The sequence below is a fragment of the Crocuta crocuta genome, unplaced genomic scaffold, assembly GCF_008692635.1.
Source record: "Crocuta crocuta isolate KB4526 unplaced genomic scaffold, BGI_CrCroc_1.0 scaffold333, whole genome shotgun sequence".
NCBI lineage: Eukaryota > Metazoa > Chordata > Mammalia > Carnivora > Hyaenidae > Crocuta > Crocuta crocuta.
The window spans coordinates 618447-635526 of NW_027532856.1; the positions used below are offsets into that span (position 1 = coordinate 618447).

Genomic DNA, 17080 nt, shown 5'->3' on the forward strand with positions numbered 1-17080 from the left:
TTTTAGACAGAACCACTTTCTCAGGAATGACTTTGTGTTTCTACCTGTAAATAAGACTAATATTGGTCTGTCTAGCCAAGGAAATCTTCAGGCTTTCTGTCAGATTTCCTTCTGGGGAACTTAGAAAGGGGGAAAGGATATTTTTGTTTATTTGGTTCATAGTTGAAATAGAGGGTTTCAACTGGGATCTGTTGCTTACCATAGTGGAGGACTGAGACAGTAAGAAGTTGAGCACAGATGTATGTCAGAAAGGATGTTAGTTATGGTCTTTAACACTAATATTAACATATAATGCATTACTGCATTATTCTAAGAATTTTACATACATTAATTCTTCTAATGCTCACAACAGACCCATGAGGATAGGTGTTATTCCTCCCCCACCACACCCCCATTTTGTAGCTGAGGAAGCTGGGGCACAAAGAAGGTGAGTTCATACATGACATTCCTAGACAGAATTCTTAGGTTACTATCTCTACATGCTTCAAAATGCTAAATATCGTCCACTGAAATTGCTCCCTTTTGGATGTAATGGCTTAACCTGTCTCTGTACCTTCCAGAAACTCATCTTGTCTGAAACATCTATTTTTGATGTTCTACCAAATTTCTTCTATCACAGCAACCAGGTAGTGAGGATGGCAGCTCTGGAGGTGAGTTTTCAGAGTAATATGGTATCACTTTTTTCTTGGTTTCTAGCTGATTTGTTCTGTCCACTTGGCTAATGTATCAGTCCTTTTTCGTTGGCCTTAAGGTTGGTGCTAAAGAGTAGAGTCTTCTTTTCCTTTGAAACAAATGCTTGCTTTACTCAAGTGTTTCAGCTGAACTAATCACCACTTCTGGGCTCCAATCACAGGATAATAGCTGCCAGCATTTTTCAATAGTCTTTACTTTCCAGGTATTTGAATTCTCTCATTTCAGAATAAATTAGGGTTCCTTATAAAACAATAAATGAAAAATATATGGCTGACCAGAACATGTACCATTTTGTGAGTTGGGCAAAATAAAATGGATTTTAGTTATATTCTGAATTTTTAAGCAGCTCTATTGAAATATTTTGTCATGAGAAAGAAAGTAATAACATATGATGAACTGTGTTTTAGGTGCTTTACTGTTTCTCTCATTTAACCCTACAATTACTTCATGAAGCAAAAAGAAAGTGAGACTCTGAGAGGTTGACTCTGACTGGTCCACATTTACATAGATAATAAGCAGAAGGGTTTGCATTTGAACCCAGGTGAATCTGGCTCAAAGTCTTTTCTTGTTTCCAGCATACTACTTCATTAAGCACAAAAATTGCAGGCCCTGAAAATGGCTGTAAAATTGCCAAGTAGATGTTTTTTGAAGATGGAAAAAAAGTGTTCTAGATGATTTTATGTAATATGACATCATTGCAGTCTGTTGCAAGCTCCTTTGGCTTTTTATTTGGATTCTGTGGATAGAATGTAACATATCCTACTCAGTAAATACCAAATTTTTAAAAATATCTAAATGTCTTAGAGTGCTTCCATGTCATTTAATGAGAAATCTCCTTATATACCTCACATGATGATAGAATCCCATATAGCATTTTATGTGCATGGCAAATTGGCTGTGAAGTGCACAAGGTCACACTAATGGTTTTTGTTGAGATGTAGCCTGTTGCTATTTCTTAACTCTTGAGGCAGGTTAGTATATTTGAGATGTTATATCAAATTATGCCTTACTGCTTTTGCCTAGGGTTTGAGGGATATAAATAATCTAAAATAATTTGGGGTAGTGGGACAACAAAACAAAGATACAAGATAGTAAATGAGTTGAACTGTACAATAGTTGTTTCTGTCTTCTGCCTTTTCTCCTCAGGGGGCTCAGATCAGTACCTTTCATTTTTCTCACTGCTTGCTTTTATCCTCTACCGAAATAATGCTCTCTTTTACTAATGATGAAGCCTTCTCCCCAAGTTTGGGTTAGTGTGAAAGGTTTATGGCCCAGCCAGGGGTGTCCAGACAAGGCAGGCTAATTTTATTTTCATTTATAGTCATGGATGTAGTTTTAAGACTGCAGGTTTTTTTTTTTTTTAATGTTTATTCATTTTTGTGAGAGAGAGAAAGATCACAAGCAGGGGAGGAGCAGAGACAGACAGAAACACAGAATCCGAAGCAGGCTCCAGGCTCTGAGTGGTCTGCATAGAGCCTGATGAGGGGCTCGAATCCATGAGCTGTGAGATCATAACCTGAGCCAAAGTTGGATGTTCAACCAGCTGAGCCACCCAGGTGCCCCTAAGACTGCAGCTTTATTGATTAAAGCAAGTTATTTATGTACAGAGCCTTCTTCTTCATTGCATCCCTCTTCTCAAGACTATCTTTTTCCTGGCTAACCATCTCTTAGTTTGTTTCTGAAGGAGTATATTTACTGAAGGTTACTTTTTAACCAGGTTTATGTTCGAAGGGCTTACATTGCCTATGAACTTAACAGCGTACAGCATCGCCAGCTTAAGGACAATACCTGCGTGGTGGAATTCCAGTTCATGCTGCCCACATCTCATCCAAACAGGTGAGTTTGAGCTGGGATGTGCATCTGAGCCAGCCACATCTCTATGAGGAGAGTTGAAGAGAGTAATGTATATGACAGTTCCATGGGGTTTTGGTTTTGGCTAGAAACAGAGCAAAAAATAAATGTATTTATTCATTTATTTTTGGTTTGTTTATTCTGAGAGAGTGAGAGCATGCACAGGTGTGTAAGCAGGGAAGGAGCAGAGAGGGAGAGAGAGAATCCCAAGCAGGCTCCATGGAGCCCCACATGGGGCTTGATCCCATGAACCATGATCATGACTTGAGCCAAAATCAAGAGTCAGATGCTTAAAGGGCTGAGCCACCCAGGTGCCCCAAAAATGCACAGATTTAAATCATGAGAGAAGAACCTCTTGGTACCCACTTTTTTTTTTAATTATAAAAGGAAGGGGATACTTTTATTTTCTTATTATTATTTTTTTTACAAATAGTTTATTGTCAAATTAGTTTCCATATAACACTCAGTGCTCATCCCCACAAGTGCCCTCCTCCATGCCCATCCCTCCTCCCCCCCACATCCATCAGTCCTCAGTTTTTGTCAGCATTCAAGAGTCTCTCATGGTTTGCCTCTCTCCCTTTCCCCCACCATTTCCCCCCTTCTTCTCCCCCTTGTTCCTCCGTCAAGTTCCTCCTAATCCTCCTATACGTGCAAACATATGATATTTGTCCTTCTGTGCCTGACTTATTTCGCTCAGCATAACACCCTCAAGGTCCATCCATGTTGCTACACATGGCCAGATTTCATTGTTTCTCATTGCCATATAGTATTCCATGGTATAGATAAACCACATCTTCTTGATCCATTCATCTGTTGATGGTTGGTACCCACTTTTTAAAAAAATCTTTGACCTGGAGAGATGAAGTATAATCTAAGTAAGATAAAAATTTTAAGATTACTCCATCATTCATGTTTGCTTGTATTATGTCACTGAGGAAATTAGTTCTTTTCTTTTTTTAAAGTCAGAATATACTGTCATTTTACTTTCTGGAACACTGCCAGAAAATCGCTTTTTTAGCAGTATAAGTCCAGCAGCTGGAACATGAAAATATCTTGGGCGGAATGTTTTTCCTTTCTATATATTTGCTATAGGTTAAGGCTATACCTGAGCCAATTTCATTCTTTCCCTTAAAACAGACACCCAAATTTAGCAGCTGAAAATCAAATCAGTTTTTAAAATCACACTTCAGATGTAAACTGAAATTTAAGTAAACTGTTTAACTAAGCCATGCTAATTCCATTATTTTTTCTTTCCTAAGCCCTTTAAGAAATAAAATGTGCATGTGGAAATTTGTTGCAGTTTTTCTTTGGTTTTAAAATAAGAATATCTTGTATACTGATTTATTTTTAAAGTATTCTGAAGCAGTGAAAACCTAAGACTCCCAACCACACATATGTTCATCCCCTCCTGTATTTTCATTCATTTTAGTGATACCACAGGAAATATAAATACCACAGCCAATCTTAAACCGCCCCCCTCCATTTCTTCTTTATGGCCTTTGGTTCTTCACTTTGTATTACAAAGTACTATGTCTTTGGGGATCCTTAGTTATAGACAACAGAAATGGTTTTATTCTGAATTGCCACTTCACCCAAAGCAATAGAAACCCTTCCTAGAGACAAAGAAGTCTGTGCTGAGACTTTTGGCCACTGGATGCCACTGTTGATCTAGCAGAGGTCAGCAGATGAGCGGTTGCATCTTCAGAAAAAGTACTTCTCTTTTTTGTCTCAGAAGATCCTTTCACATCTCTACCTCAAAAATACCTTATGGCTGGCAGAGAAAAGCATATATCCTTGATTTAGCAAGCATCTCTCGGTACATTTTTGCCTCCATGGATTTCAGAATCTCATTTTCTAGAAACGAATGGTTGTCCTTCAGCAAGCGGTGAGGTACTCACAGCACACATGGGCTCAGCGCTCAGTCTTCTTTCTTCTCTCGCATTCCTTGAATAATTGTAGAGAACTACATGCTATACTTAATGCTCTTTGTAATTCTCAGGACATTCTCCTTTTCTTCCTGCTTTCTACTGCCTCTTCCCTGTGGGCAGTGATTTGTAGTCAGGCTGCAGAGCCGCTTCAGATTTCCTTCCCTCCTCATTGCTCCCCTTGTCTTTTTGAATTGCTCTCCCTGTCCTACTTTGTTATTTGAGGATACGTTTCCAGTTTGGTGAAGGAAAGTCTACTGGAAAATAAGAGAAATGCTTCTTAACTGTTAGTTAAGAAATCTTATTCAGCTTTCCATCTCAAGGGTATGAATCTTGGCTATTCCTGTTATGGCTTCAAAATGTGGTTATTCATCCCTCCCAGCATCTGAAGTCTACACATCCCTATAGCCAAAGATCAGACTTGAACAGAACTGTGATCTGATCCTGTTTTCTGTCTCTAGTCTTTCTTGGTTATGTGTATATAAAATTATAATCTGCTGTGTTAGTAGCAGCAGCATAGATGGAAGGTGAACATAAGGACAAATAAAGGAGGAAAGGTAAAAATAATCTTTGTGAAAACCAAAAAAATGTTAAAATTGCTTCAATGCCTTTTTAGATGTAAAGTCCTTTTGTTAGTTTAGGAATATAAAATGTGCCACCAGATTTAATCACAGAATGATATATTCAATTTTAGAGTACAGCCTTTCCACGTATCATAGATTTGCTACTTGAGTTTAGCTTTTTAAGATTTTATATTTTCTTACAAATGTTTTTGTTACAATTTGAAGGTATGACCTTATTCTGACACCAACTGGTGTATTGAAATTGAATTCTGACACTATCCACCTTGAGTTAGATCAGGTAACACAAGTAAGGGCTTGTTCCTTCACTAAAATGTTGGGGCTACAAGTGGGGTACCTAGGCCACCTGCACTTCTGACCACTGGCTACAAATTTGGGGTTCCCATCAGCCTGTCCAGTTTAATAATTCACTAGAACAACTTAAATCAGAAAGCACTATACTTATGAATACAGTTTTATTATAAAGGACACCGATCAGGAACAGCCAGATGAGTAAGGTTTAGGCATGTCCTGAACACAGAGCTTTCCCATTCTTTCCCTTTGGAATCAGGTACTCATCCTCCTAGCATTCAGTGTGTTCACCAACCACGAAGTTCCATTGAGTTTCAGTGTCCTGAGGTTTTACCAGGATTTCATTACAGTGGCATGATTGATCAAATCACAGACCACAGGGTTAAACTCAATCTCTAACCTCTCTCCCCTCCCCAAAGGTCCAGCTGGCTCAAAGCCCCCAACCCTCTAATCACAAGGTTGGTCTTTCTATGAGCAGCTCGTCCTGAGTTGCCACACCTATTAGCTTAAACTTAGATGTAATCCAAGGGACTCGTGAATAATGAAGATACTTCGGTTTCTTTTGAGAAATCCAAGGACTTAGAATTTCTCTTCTAGGAAGCAGGAACGAAAGCCTGTCAAATTCTTTATTATATAATAGACCTATTCATCTTATAAGAGAATTCTAGGGTCTCTTCATTTTAGCTAGTTTTGATGCAAGTTTCAACTTTTTTTTTCCAGCTTTAGTAGTAGTATTCTTTCCTATTCTTATTGTTTTGAATGAGCAGGCAATGAGCATATTGTTTCTTATTCTACAGAAATAAGTTTCAGGAGACAATTTACCAGTGTCACTTCCAGTCCCGAGCTTGTAAAGCTCAAGGACACAATTGTGTCTACCTACCTCTAAGTTAATGAGTCTCAGAATTATTTAGGAAATATTTTTTATTTTTTAATGTTAATTATTTATTTTTGAGGGAGAGAGGGGGTGGGAGACAAGCAGGGGAGGGGCATAGAGAGAGAGGGAGACACAGAATCTGAAGCAGGCTCCAGGCTGTCCGCACAGAGCCTAATGCCAGGCTCGAACCCACAAACTATAAGATCATGACCTGAGCCAAAGTTGGACATTCCACTGACTAAGCCAACTAGGCGCCCTAGGAAATATTTTTTAAGTGCTGACTACCATGATTTTGCTTTATTTTGAACCAGACTCCAGGGAACCACTTTTTTAAAAAGCTCTTATGATAATTCTGATAAGCACCTGCAGTTAAGAATCACTGCTACTTAGACCGTTGTCCAGTAGAAATACAATGCAAGCCACATATGTAATTCTAAGGTTTTTGTTGGCCACATTTAAAAGGGTAATAAGAAACAGATAAAATTACCTTTAACAATTTCTTTACCCCATCATATCCAAAATACCATTTCAATATGTAATAAAAAATTATTCATGAGATAATTTTCATACTCAGTCTTTGAAATTTAGAGTGTGTTTTTACATTTACAGCATGTCTCAATACAGATTAGCCCTAATTCAAACACTACCTAGCCACATGGGCAGCTCAGCTCTAGACCAAAAATTAATTAGGACAGTCATACTGAGCCCTCTTTATTTTATGTTAATGGTAGTACCCCTGGGATGGGTTTAAGAAAAAAACAAATACCTCTTATTCTTAGGTTTCTTGTTCTTACTAGTTACAGAATTATCCACATCTGATAGTGTAGATATTCTACTACAATATTTTATGCATACTTTAAAAATTAATGAAGGGTGCCTGGGTGGCTCAATTGGTTAAGCATCCATCTCTTGATTTTGGCTCACGCCATGATCTCACCATTTTGAGATCGAGCCCCGTGTTGGGCTCCATGGTGAGCATGTAACCTGCTTAAGATTCTCTCTCTGCCCCTCCCCTGCTTGCTTGCTATCTCCCTAAAATAAATAAACAAGTAAATAGTTTTTGAAAATTACTCAATGAGAACAGAGAACAGGCATATGAATATACATATTTTACTTATCAACGCAAAACAGAATTTTACAATATTTTTCACAGTTGGGGTTAACAAACCAAAAATTCTTGTGGGAGAAAGCAGATACATTCTTAAACCAGTTTTTGAATTTTCTTTCCTGGTGCTTGTTTTTCACATTCCTAGCTAGGCATTCATTTGTAGTAGATTAACTTTGTCTAGCAATCCTTAGAAGCAGCTTTCTAAGCTATATTATCAAAGCAAGACTACTGTCTCTTGTTGGGTATGTGTCACCTGGTGAAATTCCATTTTTACATTTTGTTTTTGACTAGTGATTTAACCCTCATGAGTTGAGATGAAACATGGCTCTCTGCAAACTGATGACAGCAGAGTATTTTTTCCCAAAAACACCTTAGATACTGTTTACATTGAAGACCCATCCCATTGGTACATGTTTTGATTTTTAGAGCAGTAGGTAAAACACAGATTCCACTGGAAATAAGTGGAACAGCCTCTAAGAAGGGAGAAGACACCCTTTGAACAGTTAGTGTATGGCCAACATGTTTGGTCTTTTTATTTTTGTTTAAGTCTTTTTTATTTTTGTTTAAATTCATCATGGAATTTTGTATTGCTTGACATTTTCAAAGACTTTCAGAACTTATTTGATTATGGAAGGAACACTTAACGTGAGATCTATCCTTTTAACAGATGTTTAAGTGTACCATACGTTATTGTTGACTTTCGGTTCAGTGTTCTATGATAGATCTCTAGGGCTTATTCATTTTGTTTGACTGAAGCTTTTGCTTGAGGTTTACTTTCTGTATATTTCAGTATAATTGGACCATTGGCTTTTTTCTAATACTCCTCTCAATATAAAAACAGAACAAAAGCTGAGGGGCACCTGGGTAGCTAAGCTGGTTAAGTGTCCGACTTGATTTCAGCTCAGGTCATGATCTCACAGTTTGTGAGTTCAAGCCCACATCAGGCTATGTGCTATCCATTATCAGTGTGGAGCCTGCTTGGTATTCTCTCTCTCTTCGCCTCTCTTGCTCGTGCTCGCTCTCTCTCTCTCTCCCCCCTCTCCCTCTCTTTCTCTCTCTGTTAAAACTTTATTTTTTTAATGTCTTTATTTTATTTTGAGAGACAGAGACAGAGAGCATGCGGGTGAGGGGCAGAGAGAGAGGGAGACACAGAATCTGAAGCAGGCTCCAGGCTCTGAGCTCTATCAGCACAGAGCCCAACGTGGGGCTCGAACCCACAGACTATGAGATCATGACCTGAACCGAAGTCGGATGCTTAACCAACTGAGCCACCTAGCCACCCTTCTCTTAAAAATAAATAAACATTTAATAAATAAATAAGTAAATACACATTTTTAAAAAAGGAGATGATGGAACAGTTTCTAATCTCTGTGACTTTCTGAATCATCCTTCCTGCTAAGTAGGCTTCAGTCAAGGCTGGGTATGTTATCTACTTGGAGCAACTTGGTGACTCAGTTGTTTGAGTGTCCAAGTTTAGCTCAGATCATGATCTCACGGTTTGTGGGTTCTAGCTCCGCATCGGGCTCTGGGCTGACAGCTCAGAGCCTGAAAACTGCTTCGGATTCTGTGTCTCCCTCTTTCTCTGCCCCTTCCCTACTTATACTCTGTCTCAAAAAAAAAAAAAAAAATTAAAAACATCTTTAAGGTATGTTCTCTTCTTGATCTTCTACCCAAGACTTCCAAGTGTTTTCTGGGAGCTGTAGTTGCAACTTTTTTGACATCTATAGGTCTTACTAACCAGAGGATCCAGTTATTAGAGCTTTACCCAGAGAATCTTCTGGTATAAATATACCCTTTTCTTCTTAAATTCCCTTTACTTGAACAGAAACTGCAGAGATTTTCCTGGCTCAAGCATAATAGGAAATCTATATATGTGGTGTGTGTGTGTGTGTGTGTGTGTGTGTGTGTGTGTGTGTGTATTTCTTTGTGTTTCTTCTGAGATTTAAAGGCTATTTTCAGGGCACCTGGGTGGTTCAGCTGGTTGAGGGTCCAACTCTTGATTTTGGCTCAGGTCGTGAACCCAGAGTCCTGGGATTAAGCCCCATGTCAGGCTCTGCACTGAGTGTTGGAGCCTGCTTAAGAGTCTGTCTCCTTCTACCCTTCTCCCCCTTCCCCTGCTCTCGAAAGAGAAAGAAAAAAAAGGAAAGAAAGGAAGGAAAGGAAAGGAAAGGAAAAGAAAGGGAAGGAAGGAAGGAAGGAAGAAAGAAAGAAAAGGAAAAAAATAAAGCCTATTTCTTATTGTATGAGAATTTTTTTTGAGGGGAGGGGATTTTGTTAATGTTAGTTTTTTTAAAGATTTTATTTTTCGGGTGCTTGAGTGGCTGAGTTCATTAAGCATCCAATTCTTGATTTAGGCTCAGGTCATGATTCTCACGGTTTGTGAGTTCAAGCCCTGCATTGGGCTCCCATTGACAGTGTGGAGCCTGAGATCCTTTCTCTCCTCTCTCTCTCCCCCTCTGCAACCCCCTTCCCACCCAGCACACACTCATATTCTCTGTCTCTCTTGAAAATAAATAAATAAGCATTTTTTAAACAACAAAAGATTTTATTTTTAAGTAATCTCTGTGTCCAACGTGGGGCTCAAACTCAGAACCCTGAAATCAAGAGTTGCATGCTCCACCTACTGAGCCAACCATGTATCCCTGGGTTTTTTAGGTGTTGTTTTTTTTTTTTTTAAAGGTGCCTTGTAACCAGTTAGCAATTGTTTTTAAAGTAGTGAGTGAGTTTTTTTCAGTCATTCTCTTGGTGTAGGAATCGTCAGGACATCTGGTCTGCACTAAAAGAGCATTTTATTATTATCTAGACCTGTAGGATTTATTTCTGTTGTCTGAGATTCCATCAGCCCAGCTCTTAAGTGAATTCAGCCAGTATTTTACATGGATTGATCCTTGAGCTCAGACTAGATCATTCAGCATTTCCTTTTCTCTTCCTTCCTCTAGTAACACTCAGAGTTTAGAGCCCTAGGGGGTGTGTGTGTATCTTTTTTCCCATTCCAAAACCCTAGTTTATCATTCTCTGGTGTTGGTGATGGAATATCTTGTTAAACTAACACATCATTCTGAAAGTCTTTATTTTCGACAATTCATGGAATCATTTGACATTTAGAATTTTACTTAACTGTGGGCACATTAAGTAACTCAGAATAATCTGTAAACAAATAAGTTTTCAGTCAGTCTGTGTATTTGATCTTTTAGAATATAGCTGTATTCATACAAACAGATGTAAAGTATTATCCTTTAAACTCTGTGGCTGTGCATATTATGATAATCTGAGAGTGTGAAATTTAAAACTACAAATGATTTTCATAAATAATACGCATTTGTGAAGATAGTTTTTTTTTTTAACTTTTAATCTGCGATTCAAATAAGCATCAAAATTGATGTAGGAGATAGAAGTATACTTTGTTCTATGTTTCTGTACATATATAAATGGGTGAGGAGCTATTGGTGTTTATTTCCACCTGTTTCTTAGATGGAAATTCATGCTTTAGTTAAGTCATGTTGGCACTGCACCTTCTCTGCTGTTTGCTCCTTCTGAACTTGGCCTTCTATGTTATAATATTTTAATTCAAGCACTTTGTTTCTTATGTTTCACATCCAGAAGAGGTTGGCTGTGTTCTCTTTCCCATGAAAGCACAGGTTTTGGTCATGACTCAGTTTAGGCTGCTGGGCACCTTCAGTGTTTAGCTGTCAGTGGTGGCCTCTGAACCTTCTTATAAAGGTTATGAGGAAGTTTAGAAATCAGAAGCCTTCCTTGTGACTAATGAGCAGCCTGCTGCCATTCTTGAGAATTCTGATAATCTCTGACACCCAGAGATTAGACTGTTCTTTGGATTTTACTGAGACACTCAAAAGTTATCCAACTTGTAGCATTTTTTAGCACTGGGAGCACTTGGTTGTAGTTAGCAGGCCAGAATGAGCTATAAATAAATAAAATCCTACAGTGCTTGCTTCCTTCATTCAGGGTAGTCTGCTGATAAGATGCAAGCATCTGACTGAAGAGAAGTTTCTCAGCAGGTTTAAGTGCTTACCATAGTGCTTTCCTGTATCCATGGCTCAGCTTCTAGTCTCTGCTGTGTTATTTTGGCACTCTAGACTTTTAAGATTGGAGAGCTGGGTTTAAAACTCTCAATATATCATTAAGGTAGCCCAAGGTCCCTTCTTGTCAAAGAAGACTAGCTGATTCCAGGGGGAAGGAAAAGCAGAATCCAGGGCACCTGTAAATCCCTGTAGTTTTGTGCTGTGGGTTTGTAGCTAATTATACAGCAGGCAACAGTAATATGCTGTAGCTCTCTTGGCATACTTGTTTCAAAAAGAGCAAAATCTTCCAGCAGAGTAAAGAAGGGGCTTTGAAGGAGCTGCAAATGAATGAAGCAATGATCATTTTATTGTAAACTAAAGCTCTACTGTGGAATCAGGGCATCTGAACTGCAAGGGGATGGTGTGTGTGTGTGTGTGTGTGGAGATGCCAAATAGAAATACATGGTTCAGATGTGTTTTACAGCTCTTGATTTGGATTCTCCTGCAGAAATATAGTCACACAAGGAGACCACCACTGGTCACAGCCAGCCAAATTGCTCTTTCTCCTATGGTAGTGCTGTTAGTGACTGCTAGTAGGTTATTCAGCCGACCTCTTCTGATTCTGCTTTGCTGCCTTATTTCAAAAGATTTGCCCTATACTGGCTTTCAGTCACAGCTTGATGTAACCACTGCTTGTTTGCATGCATCCCTGTCATTTTCATATAGGGTCTTTCCCCCCCACCCCCCAAGTTAGAAGGTGAAAGAATTGGGAGCATTTTTATATGATAAAAGATTTATGTAGGGCCAGCTGGAATTGAGCAAAATGAAATTCAGCTGGAAGGGAGATGGTAAAAGGCTGAGAGAACTTGTGACTTCAGAGAAGTCAGTGTTCCTTAAATAAAGAGGGCTCAGCTAGCAGACAGCAACTCTGACTTTGCATTCATATTGAAGCAAGCTTTCCAGCCATTCTGTGCAGGCAGATCAATAAAATCAGAGGTGATGTAATGCCAAGAACCTCAGAATTCAAAGGGTTTCTCTTGTCCTTTAAATTTAGTCTAAATTGAAGTGGAATGCTAGTCTCAGGAACAGGCGAGAAAATGTATAGAATTTGGTTTATGATAGTATATTAAGCAATGTCCTTGGAAAATATTCCCTTTGCTTTCTCAGTTATCACATCTGTAAAATGGAACTAATCTGCTGGAAGGAAAATGATTCCAGTATTTATTAAAACACTACATGAAGATCTATTATAAGTGTGTCCAAAAACTTAAACAGCAAATGTGTAGTAATGAAAAGTGATGTATTTGAAAATGCAGATGACTGCCTTATCAGAGATTGAGTAGTTTGACTATTTTTGCATGATGAGTATGCAGTGAAATGTGGTAGTTTTTATCTTATTAAAAGCTATATAAATAGCATATTTGACTCATATAGTCTCTACCTTGGTTGTTCATCTTTATGTAGACCATGGTTCTACTTTATAGTGTGTCACAGTAGTGTGCAGTATCCCATACTGGTAATATTCTTAAATTGAGCAAATATCCCCAATGTAAGGGTAACACAATAGATGAACGATGATTATGGACCTGGTTAATTGTTTACATGGTGATAGAGTTCATCCTTCTTTCCCTGCTCATCTCCTGTACAGCCCTACAGATTCTTATTCTGTGAAAGAGGATAAGCTGCCTCTACTTATCTGTTGTATGATTGAGTTGGGGCCCTTCTGTTAAAAACTGGAGGTATTGGGAGTTTTTGTTCTTACCCCATACTGTGTAGATGGTGCCTGGTTCCTATAACAAAGCAGCAGGGGGCTCCCAATGAGAGCTTGAGAATTGCTGATGAAAAAGGGCTGGCTTTTGGTTGGTGATGTTCTTTTCATTTCAGGCCCTTTTCTCCTGAAAACTTAGCCCTCATCCTGTGAAGACTCCATAAGGGATTAGAGTGTAGCTACAGAAGCAGTGGCACCATTTTATAGTTTAAGAAATTGGTTAACAGTTTAGAGAGATTATACTGGTTTCTGAATTCCAGAAACCTGAATAGATGGAGCCTGAGATTGCCTCGGGTGTAGGATTCTTCTCTCTGAATTGACGTTCATGGTAGGAGACTGTGCAGGTGGTCCTTTCTTTAGAATCCTTGATGTCTTAAAAGAAAGACATTCCTATATTCTCATTAGCATTTTACTGTTAGTTTTCTGCTTAGCTACAACTCCCTCTGCTCTAGAACCTGTGCATACTTTTTGCTGGCTAAGGATCTCTTGTAAATTGAAAGCCCTTCCCCTGAATGAGAGGCTCAAAGAACCCAAACAGCAAAGGCACAGGATTTTGCACTCAGAGGTTGCTCTTGCTGCCTTATGAATTAGCTCTGTGATACAGGTTTGATGCAAAGAGCATTGCTACTCACAAATCACATGAGGTATACAGTTTGTGTGCAGTGATATGTCACAGCATTTTATTTATATGGCCAGCTCAGTCTATTCTGCTGCTTTCACTGCCATGGAAAGTGCATCATTTTCCTCCCTCTCTCCTCCTTCCCACATATCATCAGCACCACCCACTATGTTCTGCCCATTAAGTCCTGTGTGTGCCAGAAAACCCCAACAATGATTAAATGCTGATAAAAGAATGTTAGAAGGTTAAGATATCAACCAATCAATGCCCTTACAGTACTCCTAAATTGTGGGTGGGAAGTATAACTTTGCCCTTTTAACATTGAAAATAAGAATTTCCTTTTATTTTTTTCAGTTGAGGAAATGACTTACGTCAAATTAAGGGAAAGGAAAAAAAAAAGCATTGGTGGCAAAGACTAAAGAGAATGCAGGAGACTTGCCTTACAATTTCCATTCTTGCCCTAAACTTTTTTTCATAATTTTGATAAGTACCTGGTCAGGAAATTCTATGGCTAGCCAAATTTAGGTGTGGTTTTATTTATGAGAGGCCTAGAGTTTTTGAATTTTCAACAATCTTAAAAAGTCATTATTACCCTAAAATCATTAAAAAGTATAGATTATTTGATTTTTAACAAAGTATATCATAGAATCATTTATCATTACATTTCTGCATGTTTTTCAGTTTTTTAAGCTCCCATAGTACCGAGTATCCTCCTTTCCAACACCCCCGCCACCCCTCGCCTCCCTGGTCTGTGGGAGGAAGACGTGGTTAAAGGGGTGTAAGAAAAGATAGCTGGGAATCTAGATCCAAGAAAAGAAAATCCAAAAAATCTAGATTCCCAGCTACTTTTCTTTGGAGGAGAGTTTATAAGTTCATCTCATATCCCAGTCAAGCAGTTAAGGTGGGAGGGGCTGTGGAATCAACTTCTCTGGACTTCTTTACTAAATTTTCAGTAAAATAGGAATAAGAAAGAAGATTCTGTAAGACTTGTCAAGAATGACATTTCATGTTGAAGCTTAATATACCATATCCATACAGCTTAAATTAATTTTCATGAGGCTGTGTTTTAATCACCACTCTGCGTTATTTTTTTGTAATAGACATATTTTTAAAAATCCACAGTAAATCTATCTTGACCCTTTCCATCAACAGTTGCTGTGGTGAGGTAGGTCAGGAGGCATGCCTCTTTGTAGGCACCCTGGGGGGTGAAGGGTAATGAGCACTTAATTATGTCTGCTGAATGCCAGAGCTGCCAGGCTGGAGCTCCTCATGTCCGGTCTGTAACTGCTCTGACAATTCTTTTATTATGGCTTTCACTAACCTACCAGTAACTAACTGTGGTTGTTTAATTACAGAGGGAACATCCCCACGCTTAACAGGTACTGTATGTTTAGTTTTTTTTCCAATTAAAAGCACCTTTTTTGTAACTTAGACTAGTGAAATCAGGGAAATAAATTAACACTACATTTGACAAGTATCGTCTTCTGCTAGGGAGTCCTGAGCTCCTCTTTGGACATACTAAATTATTCTTTCTGTTTGGAAAACATGTCTTCAGCTTTTCTTCAGCTGTTCAAAAAGCAACACTTGGAAAGCCTCAGTATGGAGAAGCCCCCCCACCTAGCTATATATGACAGGGGAGTTGTCTGCCTGCTGTTCAGCTCTGCCATAAACATCTTTTGCTACCTTCTCTACCTAGTGTGGGGCTTTCAGAGGAGACCCTTAAGGTTACTCCTCCCCTGGCAAATTGTTCATAATTGTTTCAATTTTTAGTTTCGAGTTTGCGTCTCCTTTTAGCAGAATGCAAATGCAGAAATAGCTGATCTCATGTTTTATCAGTTTGTTAGTTACTTTTCTAAAGTGTTACAATGATATGAAAATCAAATTTTATTTCAGACTTACAAGATTAACATTTGAAAAGTGTATTTAAGTCTTTGATGTGTGTAGCCCTGTGAAGAAGTTTCTAGGCCAATATATAACATGTGATATTTTGGTAATTTTGATTCCACCTGCTTCTGAGCCAAGCAAGGCAACACAATGCAAGTTTGAGAGGATAGCAGTTCTGATTGGAATTGAATCTACAAAATGCCAAAGCAGCAAGCAAGTTGGTGGCAAGTTCTTTCTAGATGATCAGTTCTCTACATTGAAATATTTATAGACTTACATTTGTTTTGTTCCTCTCCCTTTAAATATTAAGTAATCAAAACTGATTATAGCTTTTAGAGTTCAGTTTGGATGGGGAAAGAAAAGGGAGTGCTTTGGTTTGGTCTTTATGTCTGCCCTTGGAGAGGGGGCTTGGTTCTTTCCTGCCTGCCAGATCTATGCCCTGGCTCCTGAGCATAGTAGTGGGGGAAACCGAACAGTGGATTTCCCCTGGGGTTCAGTCCAGTGAAAAGGATACTTAACCCCATGTTTGCCACAAACACAGCCTGTTAGCTTATTCAGAGGGAGTTCCCTTCAAGTGTTAAGTGGAACCCTTTTATCTTTCCCGTCTAATGCCAGGCAGGTAGAAAAAGATACAATGCCTCACAAACTTGCTCCTTTAGTAAATATGTTTGGTGATCCTAGAAAAGAGGATGATAGCGTTTCTGAGTTCATACAACTCTGAATCCCAGTTTCTAGTGAGCACCATGCATAAGACTTGCTTGATGTGTTTCATGTGTTTTGTTTCATTCATGGTATCAGTGGTTTCCTCTCCCACTCTGCCTTTCCATTCTCTGGTACTATCAGAAGATGAAGTGCTTTTTTCAGTCCTCATTTGCCAAAGGAATAAAAACTGGAGTGTCAGGCTCTGTAGTCTGTGTGAGCAGCATTCCCATCCCCTGAAAAATTCCATTGCCTTTTATAATGACAATTTGAATTGAGTACAGTATGTACCCAGATCTCAAGTCTGCATTGCTGCCTCTCTTCCCCCATGACACTGCAGGTGGTGCACTTTAAGGAGACTTTTGAGCAGCTCCCCAAAGTTCAGGTGCCCCTACCTTGTTCTGAACTTGCTTCTGATCAGTATGCCAGTAACATGTCAGACAAATCCTGAAGGCAGCTGTTACTTTGTCCTTCCTAACAGGCTGTCCGGATTGACTGGGCATTTGGAAATACTTCCCAGTATTACTTTTTAGTACATACTGCTGAGGTACATCAAGGAATATACAGACTCCTTATGTTTTTAGATTGAACAAACAGTTCTCTTGGAGCATCTCCATTTAGCACCTGTTTGCCATGCTTACACATATTTTGAGACCCATGCTCTGCCCTTTTGCATCTCACTAGGATTTCTTAAGGGCTTTCGATGAAGATATGTTTACTTTGGAATAGGAGTGTTTAAATATAAAAAAGGAAATTTTGCAATTTCGA

At 38.8% G+C, this 17080-nt stretch overlaps 1 protein-coding gene across 7 annotated transcripts in view; it reads left to right on the top strand.

The window, feature by feature from the left end:
* The window catches only part of ACACA (acetyl-CoA carboxylase alpha), a 270686-nt gene that overhangs the window by 135990 nt on the left and 117616 nt on the right, over positions 1-17080 (top strand). For 5 of the 7 annotated variants that reach the window (XM_077745585.1, XM_077745584.1, XM_077745589.1 and 2 more), the window contains 3 exons: positions 561-650; positions 2411-2529; positions 15085-15108. In XM_077745585.1, the coding sequence (XP_077601711.1) occupies positions 561-650; positions 2411-2529; positions 15085-15108 (233 nt within the window). The remainder of the gene's footprint in view (positions 1-560; positions 651-2410; positions 2530-15084; positions 15109-17080) is intronic. The other 2 variants (XM_077745586.1, XM_077745588.1) reach the window with 1 other exon arrangement.